This window comes from Saccostrea cucullata, unplaced genomic scaffold (assembly GCF_032062105.1).
Source record: "Saccostrea cucullata isolate Sc308-1 unplaced genomic scaffold, CSIRO_AGI_Scuc_v1 ctg213, whole genome shotgun sequence".
In the NCBI taxonomy this organism is placed as follows: domain Eukaryota; kingdom Metazoa; phylum Mollusca; class Bivalvia; order Ostreida; family Ostreidae; genus Saccostrea; species Saccostrea cuccullata.
In genome coordinates, this window is record NW_026930424.1 from 314,814 (window position 1) to 335,847 (window position 21,034).

The 21,034-nt window shown below is 32.1% G+C and overlaps 2 protein-coding genes across 2 annotated transcripts; one reads left to right on the forward strand and one right to left on the reverse strand.

Moving 5' to 3' along the window:
* Positions 1 to 994: 994 nt before the first annotated feature.
* On the forward strand, positions 995 to 4,918 carry LOC134228527 (uncharacterized protein K02A2.6-like). The gene has a single exon (XM_062710186.1). The coding sequence runs from the start codon at positions 995 to 997 to the stop codon at positions 4,916 to 4,918; it is 3,924 nt and encodes a 1,307-aa protein (XP_062566170.1).
* A 12,331-nt stretch (positions 4,919 to 17,249) lies between these two features.
* Positions 17,250 to 20,795, reverse strand: LOC134228528 (uncharacterized). Its single transcript, XM_062710187.1, has 4 exons — positions 20,604 to 20,795; positions 19,400 to 19,549; positions 18,332 to 18,503; positions 17,250 to 17,630 (listed from the first exon to the last, which is right to left on the reverse strand). Exons 1-4 carry the CDS (start codon positions 20,793 to 20,795, stop codon positions 17,332 to 17,334), a joined length of 813 nt encoding a protein of 270 aa, XP_062566171.1. The 3' UTR covers positions 17,250 to 17,331.
* Between the last annotated feature and the right edge of the window lie 239 nt (positions 20,796 to 21,034).

Consider the following 21,034-nt stretch of genomic DNA (forward strand, 5'->3'; position numbering starts at 1 on the left):
GGCAAGATCTTTAAAAATCTTAATTATTTACTTTAAAAAAAATAAACGTAAAAAACAAATTGAGAATAAAATGAAACAAGGACATTTAATCTTAACAATTTTTTTTACATGTAGGTCAGCATCGACTATGACTTAATCTGCGCAGGGGTGATAAGGAAGCATACAGAATATTCTACCTTGACTGAGTCAGTGATACATATGACGTTATAGTAGGCGAGATGATGTCAATTTCACAACACAAGTTTTAGTAAAATTGGTATTTAGAGATGTAATTTTACTCTAGAAAATGAATAGAAACGTCTAAACATTAACAAAAATAAATTATTTTTTTTATATTGTTATGATGTATCTGTCATTTTGATAAAAATCTACCATCGATGACGTCATAGTGTACATCAAGTAACTTGGGAATTGATCATGTCGTGTAAAGAGAATTTGGCTAAGAACGGCATGTACAGAGATACGTAAAATGGAGTTTTAAAGCAAATACCGTGAATATTGTATGAAATTCAAATGGAGTTCAGTTAACTATACAGGTATGCTATTTTTTTTTTCATCTATTATATTCTCTTTTAAGGACAGTCAGCTTTAAACGTATCCTAGTCGGCCTTTCCTCTGTCATTCCTGTTATATCTTCATTGATCTTAACTTCTATATTCTAAAGTTCACATATGCATCTTTAACATAAATATAATAATGTTTAGAACAGTAATTGATTCTGACAGTTCCTAATGGGTTAACCTTAAATTGTTTATATTGAAAGCGCTGGCTCTGCAGAACTTGATATTTGATAGTCTGAGAATTTCTAGAGTTGTAGCTAATGCATGTTAATGTATATCACTTAATAAAATGTAGTCAATGTGAACAGACGTGTTTGTATTAATTCATACACAACAAATTGGCGACGAGGATGTTTTAAAATACAATTGATAATTCCATGGAAATTTTCGTTTGAAACTGCAAAGTTTCTGTGATTAACAGTTGATACATCATAATGGCAGGCTACATAGGAAAAATCGACCCGTTCGACGACAGTATTGAAACATGGACTTCATATGTTGAGAGACTTGAACAGTATTTCAAGGCAAACAAAGTCGAAAACAATATGAAAGTTCCAGCACTTTTAAGCCTTATCGGAGGTAAAACATATTCATTGTTACGTGATCTCACCAGTCCAGAAAAACCGGCGGATAAAAACTTTCCGGACATTGTAAAGTTATTGAAGGACCATCTATCACCAAAACCATCAGTAATTGCAGAGCGGTTCAGATTCAATCGGCGGCAACAAATGGACGGCGAATCGGTAAATGAATACGTTGCAAAACTTCGGAAACTGGCTGAACATTGTGAGTTCGGGGACAATCTAAATGACACCCTCCGCGATAGAATAGTGTGTGGACTGAATAATGAGCAAATTCAGAGACAATTGTTATCCAAAACAACACTCACACTACAGAAAGCCATAGAAATATCAGTGGCCATGGAAACTGCTTCAAAGGATGCACATGAACTCAGAGACAAGCAAGTAAGTGTCAACAAATTGAATCCTAATCGAAATTATAAACAAAAGTCTGAGACACAACAGTCTAGCAAATGCAATCGATGCAATGGCAAAAATCATGCATCAGCCGACTGTTACTTTAAGGAAGCCATCTGCCGAAAATGCGGGAAAAAGGGTCATATCAAACGAGCCTGTATGACGAAACAAAAGCCAACAACATTCAAACAGAAGGAATATGTAAGAAACGTTGACCAAACAGAAAGTGATGACAGCGATTCCTCATGCGGGATAGAAAAATTAAGCATAAATTCCGTCATCAAACCTGATGATAGTCCGATACTCTTAAATGTCAGAGTAAATGGAAAGGATATTCAAATGGAATTAGATACCGGATCAGCCGTATCTGTGATATCCGAGGAGAAGTTCCGAGAAATATTCGGAAAGCAGCCATTGAAGCCGAGCAATATCAAACTCCGTACTTACTCAGGAGAAAAATTAAAACCGGTAGGAGTTCTAGATGTAAAGGCGGAACACAACGGTCAAAGTGTCGCTTGTGAGCTCTACGTGGTGAAAAACGGATCAACAACCTTATTTGGAAGGTCATGGCTAAAGCAAATAAAAATTGACTGGAAAAGTGTCAAAAGTGTTATGAGTGTCACTACAATCAAAAGTGAAAATAAAAGCAAAGTGCAATCTGTGTTACAAAAGTATAGTTCAGTGTTTTCAGATGGAATTGGTAAAGTTGAAGGGATTAAAGCTAATCTCCATTTAAACGAGGATGCAAAGCCAATCTTCTGTAAAGCACGACCCGTTCCGTTCGCAATGAAACCCAAAATTGAACAAGAGCTAGAAAATCTAGAAAATATGGGAATTCTGGAAAAAGTAAACACAAGTGAATGGGCAACTCCCATTGTCGCGGTGCCCAAGAAAAATGGTAAAGTAAGGATATGCGGTGACTTTAAAGTCACAATCAACCCTAAGATGAATGTGGATCAATATCCCCTACCAAAAATTGAGGATATTTTCGCATCACTGTCTCAAGGAGAACATTTCTCAAAAATTGACTTGCGACAAGCCTATCTTCACATGGAAATGGAGGAAAAGTCAAAAACTTACCTCACAATCAACACCCACAAAGGACTATATCGATATAATAGACTATTATATGGAGTAGCATCAGCGCCCTCAATTTGGCAAAGAACAATGGACCAGGTTCTCCAAGGAATACCAGGAGTTCACTGTATCTTGGACGACATGATTGTCACAGGTAAAACCGAAAACGAGCACTTGAGAAATTTAGATAGTGTTCTTCAACGCCTCCAAAATTTTGGACTGAGAGCGAACCTTGAAAAATGTGAATTTTTCAAAGACAGTGTTAAGTATTGTGGACATGAAGTCACAAAAGAGGGAATCTGGAAAACTAAAAACAAAATTGACGCAGTATTAAGAACGCCAGCTCCAGAAAATATCACGCAACTAAGATCATTTCTAGGTCTCGTAAACTATTACAACAGATTCTTACCAAATCTGGCAAGCGAATTAAAACCCTTGCACGAATTGTTGGAGAAAGGACGAAAATGGTCTTGGAAAGAAAAACAACAGAAAGCATTCGAAAAAGCAAAAACGCTTATAACTTCGGATACCGTACTTGCGCATTATGACCCCGAAATGGAGCTATGTCTCGCTTGTGATGCCTCACCTTATGGAATAGGAGCTGTATTGTCACACAAGTATGACAACGGAAGCGAACGACCGATAGCTTATATCTCAAAAACGCTGACAAAATCAGAGCGAAACTACGCACAAATCGACAAAGAAGCACTTGCGATTTACTGGGCAGTTAAGAAATTCTATCCTTATCTCTTTGGACGAAAGTTTACTTTGATTACGGATCACCAACCACTTACATCGATCTTTAATCCTTCAAAGAGCATCCCAGTAACGTCTGCTTCAAGATTGCAAAGATATGCTGTATTTTTGTCAGGATTTACATATGATATTGTGTACAAAAGTACCAAGAAACACACAAATGCCGATGCGTTATCGAGACTCCCTATGAAGTCAAATGACAACGATGGACCAGATGCATCGGAAATATTTAACATTGAGCAAATAGAAAATTTGCCAGTGACCGCAAAAGAAATTGCAAAAGAAACAAAAAGAAACCCAATGCTGAGTCGTGTATACCAGCATGTGACATCAGGATGGATAAAACCAGAGGACAAATCCTTGATGCCGTTCTACAATCGTAGAGATGAAATTACCACACAACATGGATGTTTGATGTGGGGAATTCGGGTGATCATTCCGACAAAATTCCGTAATAGAATATTGGAAACTCTTCATGCATCGCACCTAGGAGTCGTGAAAATGAAGGGCATTGCGAGAAGTTACGTATGGTGGCCTGGGATTGATAAAGATATCGAAAACATCACAAAATCTTGCACTGGATGCGCAAAAATTCAAAACAATCCAAGCAAAGCACGCGTACATCCCTGGGAATGGCCTTCAGCACCCTGGCAGAGGATACATATTGACTTCGCAGGACCATTCTTAGACAAAAATTTTCTCATCATGGTTGACGCGCACTCTAAATGGCCTGAAGTTTTCCCGATGAATAAAATCACATCGTTTAAAACCATCGAAATCCTTCGCACAGTTTTCGCAAGAAATGGAATTCCAGAGCAAATCGTTTCAGACAACGGACCACAGTTTACGTCACGTGAATTTGATGATTTTACAAAGAAAAACGGAATTAAACATTTCAAATCTGCTCCATATCATCCAGCAACTAATGGATTAGCCGAAAGATTCGTACAAACTTTCAAACGAAGCATGAAATCTATGAAAAACAACGAAATGTCGATCAACAAAAAGATTGCGAATTTCTTATTGCTGTATAGGAACGCGCCTCACAGTATCACCAATGAGACACCAGCAAAACTATTTCATGGAAGAAATCTGCGGACATGCCTAGATTTAATACGACCCGATACCAGGAAAATCGTGGAAGACAAAACCATGAAAAACGCCGTGGAGGAGAAAGGAACAGTCCGAGAATTTAAAGAAAACGATCATGTAATTGTGCGAGATTACAGAAGTAACAATAAATGGATTGACGGACAGATAAGATCTAAACTAGGACCGTTATCTTACGAGGTTACAACAAAACAAGGAAGCGTATGGAAAAGACACGTAGATCAAATGCGCGATTCAAAACCAAAACCTGATGAACAATGTACTGTAAATTACCCAGTGTCAGAACAACAAGAGCCCGTAACTGATGAGACAAACGCGCCAGGTATCAACGAGTCTCCAGTCAGCCCACAGGCAGATAACGCGATATCCGAACCGCTAAATAAACGTTATCCGACGCGTGTGCGAAAACAAACCAAAAGACTCATTGAAGAGTGTTGACTTTGTACATAAACATTATAACAATATCATAATCTTATGAATTTTAATCAAGTAGAATAGTTTGTATTTTGTTTTGTGTTAAATATACTTAAAGTGATTTATGTTCATAAATTCGCTGGGAGGAAATGTTATATCTTCATTGATCTTAACTTCTATATTCTAAAGTTCACATATGCATCTTTAACATAAATATAATAATGTTTAGAACAGTAATTGATTCTGACAGTTCCTAATGGGTTAACCTTAAATTGTTTATATTGAAAGCGCTGGCTCTGCAGAACTTGATATTTGATAGTCTGAGAATTTCTAGAGTTGTAGCTAATGCATGTTAATGTATATCACTTAATAAAATGTAGTCAATGTGAACAGACGTGTTTGTATTAATTCATACACAACAATTCCTGATAAAAATAATGCAGCAGAACAACAATAAGCTGGATATTTCAAAACATAAGATTTGAACAGATGTAAAGTTCACCTTCTAAAATACTTGGAAAGTGCTGCTAGAATCCCGAGTTAAGCATGGTTTTACGAAAAATCTCGGTCCATATGTATAAAATTCAAATCATCGGGTAAGGTTTCGTGCGAATGTGTGGAATAATTATTTTACAGACAGGACAGTGGGATTCTAGCAGCACTTTTTATGCAAAATAGATGATTTTCGACTATATTATTTACTCAAAGAATTTATTCAACTCCTGGGTATTGTTGTTCTGTTCGCTTTTTTATTAAGGAACAATTCGCTATAAATAGAAGTCACGTGATGCAGTGGTGGTGGTGCACGTCTTTGCGTTAGACACTTTTTTTATCTTTATGCAATAGTTACTTAGAGTTTACGTTCATCAGTGGTTTGAATAAATTATCAAACTTAATTTTCTTTAAAAAGTCTTAATTTCCCGAGAATGATTTATATGCTTCCTTAACATACCCGCATGTCTTTTGAGACATGTGCATGTGTCCTGTTTTCCCTTAACTGTGCTTAAGGCTCTAATTTACAACATCGATGAACTTTTTGGAGATCACCTCTACCGACAGTTTTTCGGAAACCTCCGTTCATATCAACCGCTCCTTGTTTTTGCAGGCCAGGTTTTGTATTTAGAAGAAGCAGAATCTATTCAAATACTTCTTTTCGAAGAGGAAAATTTCTTAACGTGATCTTTAACTAAATATTTATTTCACAATCAACGATGTTTTTTTTGTTTTGTTTTGTTTTTTTTTTTTTTCAAAAAGCAGTAATATTCCTTTTAACTCACAAGTTGATTTTTAGAAAATGGATTCTGAAACAAATTATCACATATGTATAATATTTCCAGAGTCTTCTACAAGAATGCATATAAACACAGAGAACTAAATGTTTTTTTAAAGACAATAACCTTTTCATATCTCAATCTTCTTTATTTGTGTTCAAGTTTCTTTTTCTACTGGTTTAAACTGTACATTTCATGAAAATAAATTGTTACTTAAAGATCAGAAAATGGCAACGATTTATCCATGGCACGTGATCCAAACTCTGATGTTTTTGAGATCTGTGTTTGCTCTGCACCTATTTTGCATTGTTTTATGGACTTTGATGTTGAATACTCAAAAGCATATTTAAATACAAACAGTTTCTAAACCAAAATAAGCTTCTATTAAAAAATTTTCGCTGAAAGAATATCAACAGATAACAAAAACATTTAATACTATAGTCGATACAATGATATTGATATAAAATATATTCTATCTTTGCGTCGAATGTTTACTAATGTTTATGAAATTGGGTCATGGCTCGTGAACTACACATTTTTTCCCCTTTTGCATTTGTTTCATTTGTGTATTTTAAAACAGAGAGCAAACAACATGTTTGGTCAATTGATGGCTGCTTTTTTTCTTTTTATGGTACCTGACACTCTGAAGGCTTTTAGTAACCCGTGTTCTAATCTGAATTGTTTCAATGAACTTATAACGTGATCGAATTTCGTTATCTTCATGCTTTAAGAGGCTGGGGGTGGCAGTCATTTTTAGACTTTTTCAATCTCCTTTAAAAGGAGTGCTCCATATAAAGATATACAAAAATGATCAAATCTTAAAACTAAAATGTATGATTTTTTATTTGTCAAATGATCGTTGACAGCTAAAGATCCAGTATCTAAAAAAAGTTAAATCTGGTGGTTAATTTGGGAATAATTTGTTGACCCACCAGCCCCCTTAATTGACAAAATAGCTCACATTATACAAAGCAACAATACACGGAAGAGCCAATATTTCACATGACCGATGTTTTTACCGTGATATGCAAGAGAATCATCAAGAGCAGCACCAGTATGTTCGGCTTTAACAGCAAAACCTATAAAAAGAAAGAAAACTAAATAAATAACAGAAAAGTCATCCCTCTACCTGAGCTCCCTGAACATTTGGTCATAATTTTGTTATTTCTTTAATTAGGCCTCAAGAGGGACGTTAAACAATATAAAATCAATCAATCAATTTTATAAGACACCGAAGAGCACGTAAAAAGGATTCAGTTTTACTTTGCTTATATTCACAAAAAAATCATTTAAAACAAAATTTACTTTTAAATAAAACTAATTATTCCAGGAAAAAGAAGCATTTTAAGGATAGATAAAATATATATGATATCTACAATTGACTAATATTTTCTTTATATTTGATAACAGAGAGATAAAGAGAACCTGTAAGGGTATATTGGTAAGAATTCTCTGCATTATCCCATCTGTTTTGATAGTGACGAACTTCTACAGGCATTTAATTATATGAAGACGACCCATTCCACGCAGGGCTAAACTTGTAGCTTATTCTTCAATATCTGCTTGGTTTTTTTTTTCAATACAAAAAGGCATTTGAGAAACTTATGCAATAGGAAATGCAAAACATCGAGAATAAAAAAAAAATGATCAAAGAATGTTACCTACACAAAATGCAGGCTTTGAAAACATGCTTTTCAATTTAAAGTTATTAAAATTAAAATTAAAACATGTAGGAGTCCATTATTTAGTTTTTTACTGGTTAAGACATATCCAGTTAAACATCGATGTGCATGTTTATTCACTGATGTCTATTCATGAGATACGTAAATAGTTTTCATGGATGTTTTGTTTTCATGGATGTTTTATATTCTCTTAAATGATAAAGCATTTTTCTTTTAGGAGCGATTGTATTTCATGGACTTTAATTTTACTAGTTTTTGCTATTTTCCACAGATTTTAATTGACACATAAAACGTTGTCAGAAAACAGGAGATCATTCATAGAATCCTAGAAATGTCTGCATTTATTTTAGCAACTTGTTCAATATTTTATAAAAGACAAACGATCGTTCTTTTATTAGTCTCCTACCGGTAAAGCGAGAAAAAGACGTTGGAAAAATGATTTGAAATTTTGTCTAAATGTGGATTATTTCATTAGGTTTAAGGCATTCACAACATAAAAATCATGCAGTTTTACCTTGGACATAACTTTGGCATATTATAAAATGACATCCGGAAGAAAAAAGGGGAACCCGTTAGGGGACATGTATTGCAATACTCTCAGAATACTTGTTGTATTTAATATATATATAACCAGGTTATTTATTTGTACATATTATAAAGGCCAGATGTGAATAGCGTCTTGAATTGATTGTCATTTTCAGAATGTAGTAATTTTTTTTTAATTGTACGAAACCATCCATTTTTATAAATCATATTGACATCAACGTAATATACCTTACACTTATTCCAATTTCTAGAAGGAGGGGGATAGAGTAAGGGATAAAGAGACATGGAGTTACTGATGCCGATCAATAGCCCAGCCTTTCTTCATTATTGATAACCTGACTCAAAACGTATCCAGGCACAAGTCAAATTTCGGAATGCAAGCAAATGTATGATTTTGTTGCATAGCAACAAGGTGTTGCGTTTGTACACAGGTTTTACTTAATATAATCATACAGTTATGTACAATTTTACCTTTTATTTCTAATGCATGTATAATATATTTACATCCACTGAATATTTTCTCCTTTATTTTTGTAAGAAAATTCATTGCGTTAATCACTGCATGAACTAGATTAGACATGCCGCCTGTACAGATTTCTTGATCAGTGACTGTTCCATCAATGAAACGTATAAGGACGTTTGCATCATGAATACAATAATTAATCTTTTCTATCCTACTTTAAATGATCATTTAAACAGATATAAATATAAACAATAAAATGTCTTTCTTTGTTTGTTAGTATTAGAATGAACGGCTGCAGCTATTGCAGAAAAATTTTACATAACCTGCTTACGGCAACAGTTGTTTCCGTTGATTCCAATAATAGCAAACAAAGAAACCATTTTATTGTTTAAATAAATTTACCTTAGAGTGCTCAGCGAATATAATTTATCATTATGTTAAATGATGACTGACTCTTTTTCATACTGATTTTTCTTTTATACACACTGATTTGTCGACTGATTTTTCTCTGTGATTCTTTTTATCCCACTGTTTTTACCTGATTTTAATTTTTATGTTTTAGAAATCGTTTGTACTCCACTTCCTTTTTGTAATGTTTAATGATTTTTTTTTGGTTTGAATAGTGATATTGTTCGTTTTCGCCACATATTTTGTGAACATCCGTCAATAATGTAACATGATATAAATAATTTAAAAAAAAAAATTTTTCTTTCAATTTTTTCACATTTAATTTGTACAAAAAAGTGTTTATTGCTTACCTCCAGTATGTAAATCGTCTTCATTTAGATCATGATACAAAAACAAAGCACTTGAGTTACACGTTTAATGAGAAGACTTTGTACTGATCCTATCTATTACAGCACTTATATTGATATAGTATTTTTATATACATTAGATAAAATGCTTCTTATGAATGATTTATTAAAAATTTCAAATGAAATGTTACACACATAAACGAAAAGAAAAAATAAATTCCAATAAAGTAAACATCTACTATGTATGTTTCCTTAAACCATAAAAAATAATTGTTAAAGCATCATACATTTGTTTTCAATGTAAATCTTAGACATGTTACATATCCTGTAGGGATGTCAAATCGATCGATATCTGACAATCGGTTTATCTGATATTTTTTCTGATCGAGTTCCCATGTACTCGGTAAATACAAGTCCGTTATTTTTCTTAAACCCAGTTAAGCTCAGTAAAATCACGGTGTTGATTTTATGAAATTTTAGTGCATGTTCAAAAACACGGGCGTCCAACGAAAATGAATTATTTTACTTAATTTATTTATACTCTTCCAATATACTCTTCAAAAAAAAGAACCGCATAGTATAATTTTAGTGGCAAATTAAACATAAAAAATAGTTATTAAAATAATGTAATAAAAAAGCAGAAATGTAGTAAGTAACAGGAATATCATCTGAGTGTCATAATTAGACAAGAGTTTTAAGATTATAGTCAGTTTAAGATCATTAAAGATCAATATCTGGTATACCCCCACAGACACGAATGATAGCCACAAATGGAATCTAAAGGAAACAAATGTGTGTAAAAAAAAACTGTATAGGAATACTCTCCCACCCAAAATGTAGAGCTTTGATCAGCTTTTTGGCAAATTATATCAATCCATTTTGTCCATTGCTGCTTAATTTTGCTAAAATCTAGCGATTTGACTGTGGCAGAAAAATATTGCTATTGCTTTGCAAGAATGGGAGTGTTTAACGGGCCGTGTGACAGTGTATTGTGAGATTGCAATAAGGCTATAGGATGCTGCAAAGTTGAATATGCATGTGTAGGTAGAACATTGTAAGAGTACCTTTTTTCAACAAAGTACATTAAATTCGAACCAAATCAATCTTACTTTCTTATAATACAGTTTTCCATATCATTGCACTACCACCACAAACTTTTTTAACGTCCTGGAGGAAGTTATCTGTCTAACGTTCATTAGAAAGCATTACCACTCTTAAACTTATAAGAGGATTTCAGATAAACATTCTGGACTATAAGCTTAACCCAAATGTTTAGCAGTGATGTTGTGGTCATATTCCATTGATCTGAGATCTTTGAAGTCAATTTTAGAGTGATGTTGGGTCGGAACTATGGCATGAACAATCCTCTTGCAATAATTCGTAGTGAACTGAAAACAGTCCTCTTAGATGATCAGTGCAGTTCAGGGATAGCTAATGCTTTAGATGACGTCATTGCGTTACATTCACGCAATTTACGTAATCCTCTGAAGTGATGCTGTGTTGCTGATGTCACACGTAGTCTTCCATATTTTTTTGCGAAAATTGGGTGTTCGATATTAATGGTTTATGTTTGATAGGTTAGATATGGCGCTGTGCGTAACATTAAAACCTCTTGAAATTGCAGATTTCAAGAGGTACCCCTGCTTTCAGTCGCCCATTTTCCTTTTTTGTTCTATGCAACATTCATCTGCAGCATTTTTCGAAAGCTTCAATTTTCAGATAAAAGAAGATTTAACTATCAAGAACACCCGCTTCTGATATCCCCTTAATACCTCAAGAAATTGAATCACAATTAAACAAATGAAAATTAAAATTAAAATTTTAGAGGATATTTCGCAAAATAAGGTCTTTTTGTCTGTGTGAATTGTAGAATAGCTGTAAGTTAACAACATCAAAAAATCACTTGAATATACCATATCCATCTAAAAGTAAAATATATGACAAAACCATCATACATTTTTTCGAGACACTGTTCCTACAGTGCGTTTCATTTTTTGAAGAGTATACATTTAAACACACAAAAAGACATATCGATTTGATGCATAAATAATTACAATTGATTTAGATTTTTTGTTTGGAAAGACGTTTTAATCAATATGCAATGCACCTCAATCTGTGATGACCACACTAGCGAAGCAGAAGCAAGGGACGTTGTTGAGATCCCTTGACCTAAATTATTAATGTATCCCCATATACGCTAAATGTACTCTTCATAGCTGACTTTTAGTATATTTTCAACTCTCAATTACATGTATTACGAATTGTTTTCATAATTTAAGTCGGTAGCGGCATATTTACAAGTTTGCATGTCAGATTTAGGTACCGTTTAGGTACCGTTTACAAAATAATTTAAAAATGATTTACATAAAACCAGGACATACTTAAACGTTCCTCAATGAAAACAAATCATCGAAGCCATCCACTATATACATCGATATTGTTTCTTTAAAAACTATTACTTATAACTATGATTTAAGATCTGTTTTTCTGTCGTGCAAAACAAATGATAATAGGTAGCTCTCATTTGCGCATTTAGTCTTTACTTTTTCTGCTTTGAAAACAAACCAAAACCAATTATAGAAGACGTTTGAGAAGACCCTGGATTAAATCTTTAGTTTGACACAGAAATGTAACGTAATTACAAAGTGACAATCAGCGTATTCATTTACATTTCATTTATCCTTATGTTACTTTTGTTCAAACAAACGCCCGACTGCCTCCGTAAACCCCTATTGCGAAATGTCGGAGTTGACAGAGATAGCCGCCATCTTGGTCCCGCTTCAGATTTTCAAATGTCAATATCTAGAATTTTGATTTATCAATATTCAAATAAATTATGTAGTAATGATCAATAGAAAGGTTTCTATTAACATTCCAAAAATAGATAAAAAATATTGAAAAACAAAAAAGTTAGAAAATACGACCTTTTTTTATCCGCATCTTCTTACAACAGAAAGTATTGACGACGAACAAAATGTCGCGTCCTGGATAGTATCTATCACGATCTTTGAAGCACAAATGAAATCATTAAAACGTGGTTGGGTTAGAAGGATATTTAGTAATACAAAAGCAAGATGGAGAAGTACAATTCAATATTATCTGAAGGATATAGTATTAAATGACTTTATAATTAGCAGAGGTTGCTTTAATAACCTATATACAGATTTAACATTACCACAGTTTTACAGAGAAATTTTTGAAACATGGACACAACTAAGATATAAAATTTTTAAAGAAGCTCTTTGATTCAATGATAAATTTAAAATCAATAATGAAATTGTGTTCTGGAAAAAATGGTACACAAAAGGAATCTTATATATTGGAGATGTTTTAGGTGATATTTATGATTTTTTAAGTCATGAGGAATTAGGTAAACAGTATGACTTAAATGTATCTTTTTTTGATTACTTTTGTTTAAGGAATGCCATTCCATATCATTGGCGAAAATACTTAAGGCAAAACAAAAAAGTTTTAATCAATAGAGATTCTTTGATCTTAAGATTCAATGATAAAATAAGTCCATTGTCAAAATTATCTTGTAAAGACTTTTACTGGATTATAATAGAAAGTCTAAATGAAGTACCAACATGTGTACAAAAATGGGAGAAAATATTTAACACAAACTTTTCACCTGCAGACTTAGAAAAAAATTTATGCTACCTTTTGTGTGTTCTAATGAAACATCATTACAGTCTTTTCAATATAAGCTAACTCATAGATTTTTATCACATAATAAACTACTTTTTCAAATGAAAATTCAAACTTCAGCACAATGTTTATTTTGTAAAAAGGAAGATACTTTAGAACACAAATTTTATTATTGCACTTGTATTGCAACTTTTTGGAACCATTTTCTAACATGGTGGAATGATCTACATATATTTAATGTAGAAAATCTTTCTTGTAAAAATGTTATTTTAGGTCTATATGAGAGAAAATGTGACTGTTTGAATTACTGCATTTTGCTCGCAAAGTCATATATACATTCAGTGACAGTATCTAATTTGGATGTCATTAGAAAAGTAAATGTACCAGAGTTTCACAACTTTTTAAATATGTTGAAAAAGAAATTACTGCTTAAAAAAGAAGTGTATTGCTCAAATAATGATTCAGATAATTTTAATGAAATCTGGCAACCAATATTAGATATATTATAATAATTATCTTATATTTTATCATATTTTTTATATACCATGCTATTAAATTAAGTGTTAAATTCCCCTGTAATAGATTTCTTTGTTAAAACAATGAACAGATAATTTGTACAAATTTATGTAGATAGTAAGCTCCACAATAGTTTTTAATGATTTATAAATCAGAAACATTGTCCTAAAAGATGTAGATAGATGTTATTGTCTATAGTTGAATTTGTTGCATGCTTTTTTATTTTATAAATTTGTATATGAAGAAAGAGCCAATAAAAATGAAAAAAAAATCTATCACGATCTATAATCCCTGAAAGTTTCATGTTGATATCTTTTACCGTTTTTTAGTTTAACCGTGGACAAAATGTCATTTTAATTTCAGAAAATTTTCCGTAACTTGGCACCGGAAGTGAGTCTCCAAAAAAACGCTCAGATAGATCAAGTTCACGTTACGACACATTTGTCCTGAAAATTTCATGTATTTTCTTCGAGAAATCGCGTGCACAAAATTTTGGGGAAAAAAATGATAAAAAGAATAATAGTAATAAGAAACAGTAGAATTACTATAAGGTCTAATGAATAGTTGAATTTTGGAAAATTTATCAATTGTCTACATACTGTCACTGTTTACATGCACAGTGCACATGTATCGATCGCCGTCAGAACAAAAATGATCGATTCTGCAATCCACTACTGTAGTGGAATAAAGGGGCGGGGCTAACTGGCGGCCAGATTAAAGCGGGATCTGCTTCACGCATCAGTGAAAGCTATGTGCCGTGGGATGGCCTCCAATTCCTGAAGATACACAGTCACGGGCAATAACGGGTGTTTTACAGTAGTAGGCCATGGTACCTAAATTGTTGTACATGTCTGCATATTTAGGCTATTTTAAAAAGTTTCTTTGATGCTTGTAACACGACCAAAACATATATTCAAGTAATCAGCTATCACTTTTAGTATTCGATCGAGTACCCGGTAAACGAGTCATTGACATCCCAAATTTATTGAGTTTTTCGATAAAGATTGTTTATGATTTTACTCATAAAGATCTTTGTAGTTAACTGTTAACTATTAACTGATAGGGTGGTATAATTGCCTGTGGATGCATTTGATTAAAATCTGAGAATCTTAGTACTGGATTTAGTGCAAGGGCGTATACTCAGAGAATCACATTAAGCCTGAAAATATAAGCTATACAAATAGAAAGTTTTTCTTGAAAAGTGTCCTGAACATGTAAAACTGAAAACAAGTTGATAACATGTTTTTTCTATACTTCAAGTTATTGACGAATGTAAATTTCCCTTACAGACTTTCATGAATTAATATGATTTAAACAATGAAAGAATATAAATATATAAATGTTTAAATCAAGTTTATTTATTTCTTTCACTATCTGTGTTATCTTCTCGCCACAGTTATACAAATTCATTTGCTTCAAATAAAAATATGTTGCAGCTTGTATAGATATAGATTCAAACATAATCATGTCACATCACATTGTGTTTGCTTTTCAATCTTTGTCTTATCCAGTGTTTGGTACTTAAATTTGATAAGTATTCAAAGATATATATATATATATATATATATATATATATATATATATATATATATATATATATATATATATATATATATATATATATATATATATATATATATATATATATATATATATAGTTATCTAATTTTGATAAAAAAACAATAAAAGTGTTTTCTTAATGTCTTATCGAGCCATCGAGTTGATGGGACATTGTTAAAACTACAACATAATAAGAATCACGTAAAAAAAAACGAATAGTTTGATTTAAGAAAATATATACAAATGTAAGAGGTCATTTAAAACCGACCATTTTTTAACATTTCATTGGGTTCTTCGATAAAGATAATTCATGATTTCATTCATAAAAATCTATAAAAGTCATACAAAAAGTGCGTTTAGTTCTGGATTATTTCTTCCACGTTGTCATGTCAATCATGAAAAGCATAGATTTAAAACAAATCCTCTATGAAGTTCTCTCGTAGTTGAATTGTGCAAGAACTGTGTTGGGCCTTATTATCTTGCAAAACAAAATGGCAGTATAAATAGCCGACATTTTCGATTATCTCAATTTCAGGGCCAGGAAGGCTTTAGCAGCAATTATATTGAATGTTTTGTTGTAGAAACATTGAAAGAATATATTAGTAACACACGTTTTGAAATGTTTTGATATGACAATTTAAAAAAAAATGGAGAAAGAAAACGAGAAACAGCGCACAACTTTTTCAATGGGTGGCACTGTGCATGTAGCTCTCCGGTCTATCAATATATTTTTTTCAGAGAGCTACAATTCTGCAGATATCCTTAGTTATATTTGGTATGGCCGATTTCTAAAACGAGGTAACCTTAAGGAATCCCTAATGGAATTTATATCTTAATTTGACATATCTGTACGCACCTTTCATTTACTTTATCTTAGCCGTAAGGTAGGATTCTTATCTGGTTTCTGAGTAGATGAAATACTCAATGTATATTTGCTTATATGTCATATATTTAGGTGAATAGATTAAAAAGAACATATTTCTTTTCCTCATCACAATTGTACAACTTTAAATAGAAATGGTCAATTGTGTTTGAAAATTAGCTGGGACTATATATTTGGCGGGATGATGGAGTATGAAAATATCTTCTATTCTACCTCTAAAAATTATTATAGAACTACGAATTTGGTTATAATTTTTACACAGGCAAAGACTAGAAGAATCTTTCAAATGTTAGCTAAATTAAAAAAAAAGAAGAAAAAGATTTTAAAATATATCAAATAAATATAAATTTCCAAAAAATCATAGGAAGTATTAGACTCTTTTACTAAACAGTAAAATCTTTTTGTTTTTGTATCAATTTGTATCTCTTTATGACTGTTTTGCCATGTTTGAAAATAATAAAAAATCAATTTTGGGTGCATATAAAAATAACTTAAATTTACTAAAAATTTAAGAAAAATAAAAAAAAAATCGGATTAGGAAAAATCTTTTTTTGTTAAAATATTTGTGTCAATTTGGTAATATCGTCTTATAGCCCCTAAATGGTAAGATCTTTTTATGCAAAAAGAAAAAAAAATTATGAAATACAAGACACCATCTCATGATTGGATGCAGTTATTTCTATTCTTAATGACCAGGGGAAAGGTTATGATCTTGACCTGACATTTACTCTAATATATAACGGTCAAAACTAATCTAACTAATACCATCACTTAGTAATATTGTCCTCATGATTCTGTGAAAATTTCATTAACTTTTAGACACGAGAAATACAATTTTGATTGTGAAGAATCCTACCTTAAGAATGTTATGAAAAGGGGAAAATATATTATTGAAATGTATGAAATTTGAAAGACCTTAAAAGGAGCAGTTTCAACTTTTCAATTATTTCAAACTACGGCTAGATTTGAATTGAAACCCTTAATTGTTATCATTCGTTTTTGAGTAAGTATTTTTATGACTTTTTTGTGCTTCCTTCGTCGAGATTATATATGTCTTATATCATTGTGCATTCAGATGTATTTCAAAAGTTTAACAATCAAAGTCACTCAGTCTTAATCGAAAAAATCATCAGGAATGTTATCACCAATCCCTTCCATCTGATTCAGATAATCAATTCCAAGGCTAACAATTTTCCATAGAGTACAAAGGGAAATACCGTCCTTTACTGCATCTGGTACCCCTTCAATGACATAATTAGCGGTTGGAAAAATATTCCCCGGTGAAAGTTTAAGAGAGTTAGAGACAAATTTACAAAGTTTCTGTACAATTGAATACCGGAACATGTCACCAACGTCATCTGCATTTGGAAGAATTTTGTCTATTGCTGTTATAAGAACGCATTGAGGTAGGTCTACAAAGTGCAAAAAAAATAATAATCAGAAAATAGGAAACGTTAATAGAAAAGTTACATAAATAAATAATATATAAATGGTGCCTGTTTTGTAGGGTAACATTTGAAATTGAGACCCCAAGGAAAACCATTGTCAACCGACGCGTCAGCGGAGGTTGACAATGGTTTTCCGAGGGGTGTCAATTTCAAATGTTACCCTACAAAACAGGCACCATCTATTTTATTATACTGAATGTCTTATTGATTTAGGACGTCAGCAAAAAAAAAAAACGTCGATCGTCTTTACGTTCATGTATAGAAAGCTTTCACACTCACCGGTTCACTAATCTCCTTATTGTTTGTTTGATACTCGAATTCGAGTCATTTATCATATAAAGTTTCGTTATTTCTGGCTCGCAAGCATGTTTCCTACACTCGCAAGCATGTATCGTCTGTCGTTTGTTGTTTTCAAGTAAGCTATATCGGACGCAAGCTTTTATTGACGTCAAGTTAATTCCGGTTCCTTCAAACGCGCAACTGACGATTTGAGAATTCTACGGTGAACCGTACGCGCATAACTTAAACGCATGAGGCATTACCGTTGTGTTACCCGTTGTCACGTGTGTTTCTAAGGCTCAGGGTAATCGAACGGATTGTTACCTGCGTCTAAACCAATCAGATTTTAGTATTTAACATGAAAGTATAATAATATAATTTAGTACTTCTTTGAGCTACTGTCTCCCGAATGCCAGCTATTTCCCCCAGGCAAGGATCTTTATCATCCATGCTTTTATCCGCCCTTACTACATAAACAACACAGTGCATCTCATCTCCTATCTTAGGTGTTTCTCTTTGACTTTTTTTTTCAGCTTTCATATCAGACAAGGATGTCATCTGTAACATATTTTTTAAATATTGTTATCATTTACAATTAAGCGTTTCAATGACAATTTCTTTTTAATATGGATAATATTGATATCCGCTGAGGGATTGAAAAGTTTCACAGCCGAATTGATAAAAAGCACAATGAAACATCTCCGTTTTTTAATTTGGTCTCTTTTTCGGCAAAGATGCATGTATTTATTTAGTAAGGATTTGTGTTCATTAAAAGCATTGTGCAAAGCATATACTTTTAAAATATGGAAAACCAAATGCATCTGAGTAACCAAGTGGCGATTTTCGGATATTCTATTTGTATATTCAAAGAAATCTCAAGTTACCTGAACAAATTACAAACCACAGGCTCTAGGCATAATATTACTGTTCGACGCTATTTTTGAAAAGCAAATATGATTCAATTATATGATATGAAAACTAACAAAACCGATAATTGATGCATTCCGAAGCAAAACATACAATGTACAACATCTATTTACACTTTTCCAAAAGTTGTCTAAGATTAGATTAGTGTAAATAATAGAACATTATCATAATTTACAGTAACTGTCTTTAACATATTATTGTCTCCATACTTATATTTGAAACTCATATTTCACTATATTCCGAAATATATTTGGATCATTTTCCAATTGAAATTTGTGATCAATCTACAATTGAATAAATATACAATGAGAAAATTATCTCGACTTTGTTGATTAAGAACCATTTTGATAAACATTTTCGGTTTTTAAATAAAATTGCTGATTCTCGGCATTTCACATTCTAACTACTTTAATGACATTTTCGTTTTCATGGGCCTTATTTGGATGAACCTGATTTGTTTTGAATAGACTTTTTTCTTTGGTATGGTTTGATTCAAATAAACAACGTAACTTTACATCGAAACTCACTTTTGCGTTTGGTTTCACGTAACCATCGATTATATAATTCATTTCTTCTTTTCCAACTACTTCGGTACCTTCTTTCAATATACCCCTGGTATCAAAAAGGCGAATAGGTATTACATCTCCTCCTTTTCTTCTCAAGGGTGCTAGCTTAAGCTAAATATGCAGAGAAAAAACTATAATTAACTATAGTTTATTATAGTTAACTATAGTTAATCAAAGTGTCAAAAATTCGTCAAAGGTTTTCAAAGTATCAAAGTTCTCGCCAAAGTTTTTCAAAGTGTCAAAGTTTTCGACAAAGTTTTTCAAAGAGTTAAAGTTTTCGATAAAGTTTTTCAAAATATCAAAGTTTTCGATAAAGTGTTTCAAAGTTTTAAAGTTTTCAATGAAGTTTATCAAAGTCTTAAAGATTTAGATCAAGTTTTTATGTCAAAGTTTTGGATGAAGTTTTTTAAAGTTGCAAAGTTTTCAACAAATTATATCAAAGTTTTCGATAAAGATTTTGAAAGTGTCTAAGTTTTGATGATTTTTTTTTTTCATATGAAGGGTCAAAGTTTTTAAAGTATCAACGTTTTCGATAAAGTTTTTCAAAGTCTTTAAGATTTAGATTAAGTTTTTGTGTCAAAGTTTTTGATGAAGTTTTTTAAAGTTGCAAAGTTTTCACCCAATTATATCAAAGTTTTTCGATAAAGTTTTTGAAAGTGTCAAAGTTTTCGATAATTTTTTTTTCAAAGAGTCAAATCTGTCAAAGTATCAAAGTTTTCAAAAAAGTTTTTTAAAGTGTCGAAGTTTTCAATAAAGTTTCTCAAAGTTTGAAAGTTATCACTATAGTAAAGCAAAGTTTGCAAAGTGTCAAAGTTATAAGTATAGTTGACTATAGTTAACTTTAGTAAACTATAGTTTACTGTAGTATTTTTTGTTAGGGATTCTCCTAATCTAGGTTTTTAATTTTTTGAATTGACCTTTACTCCAGATTTATCTTAAGGAAAATGCCTTTCTGTGTGGTACAGATGTTAGAACGTTTTCTCTACGGTAATAATTCGAATCCCACTGAGAGGTATGGAAACAGTTTCTCAGATGTTACGGTATGAACCAATGCTCATTTTGCTATAAATGCTAACACGAGCAAAAAAAATGAATCACAGTTTAGTGACCCTGAGTTTCGAATATTGGTCAAATGAAACAGTCTTCGACAGTTTGATTTACTTACCATTCGTGTAGCACTAGCCATTCCAGCTTTCATGGCCAGAGATGCTTGAACCAGTCTTCCATCATCTAGCAAAGCCGTTGCACATGAATTCACAAATGAAGATTTCCCGGAACCCGCTACTCCAATAAGTAGTAAGTTCATATACTTGACCGCTTTTGGAAGATTTGCGTCGATGTCGTATATCTTTTTCATATATTCTTCTCTAACCTAAAAAAATCTTTTGTGATCAATTTACTTAAGTATTTATGGTTTTAAAAAGTATTTAAACATTAAAATAAATCAAAAGAAATATTGATGTCTTCTGAACAATAAAGAAGGGTATAATAGAAATAATTTATTATCAATTATTACATTTTTACCCGTGAAATACTGTAATTTTTTCATTGAATAAAAATGATATCCTGTCACAGTGTGAAAGGATATCAAAATGA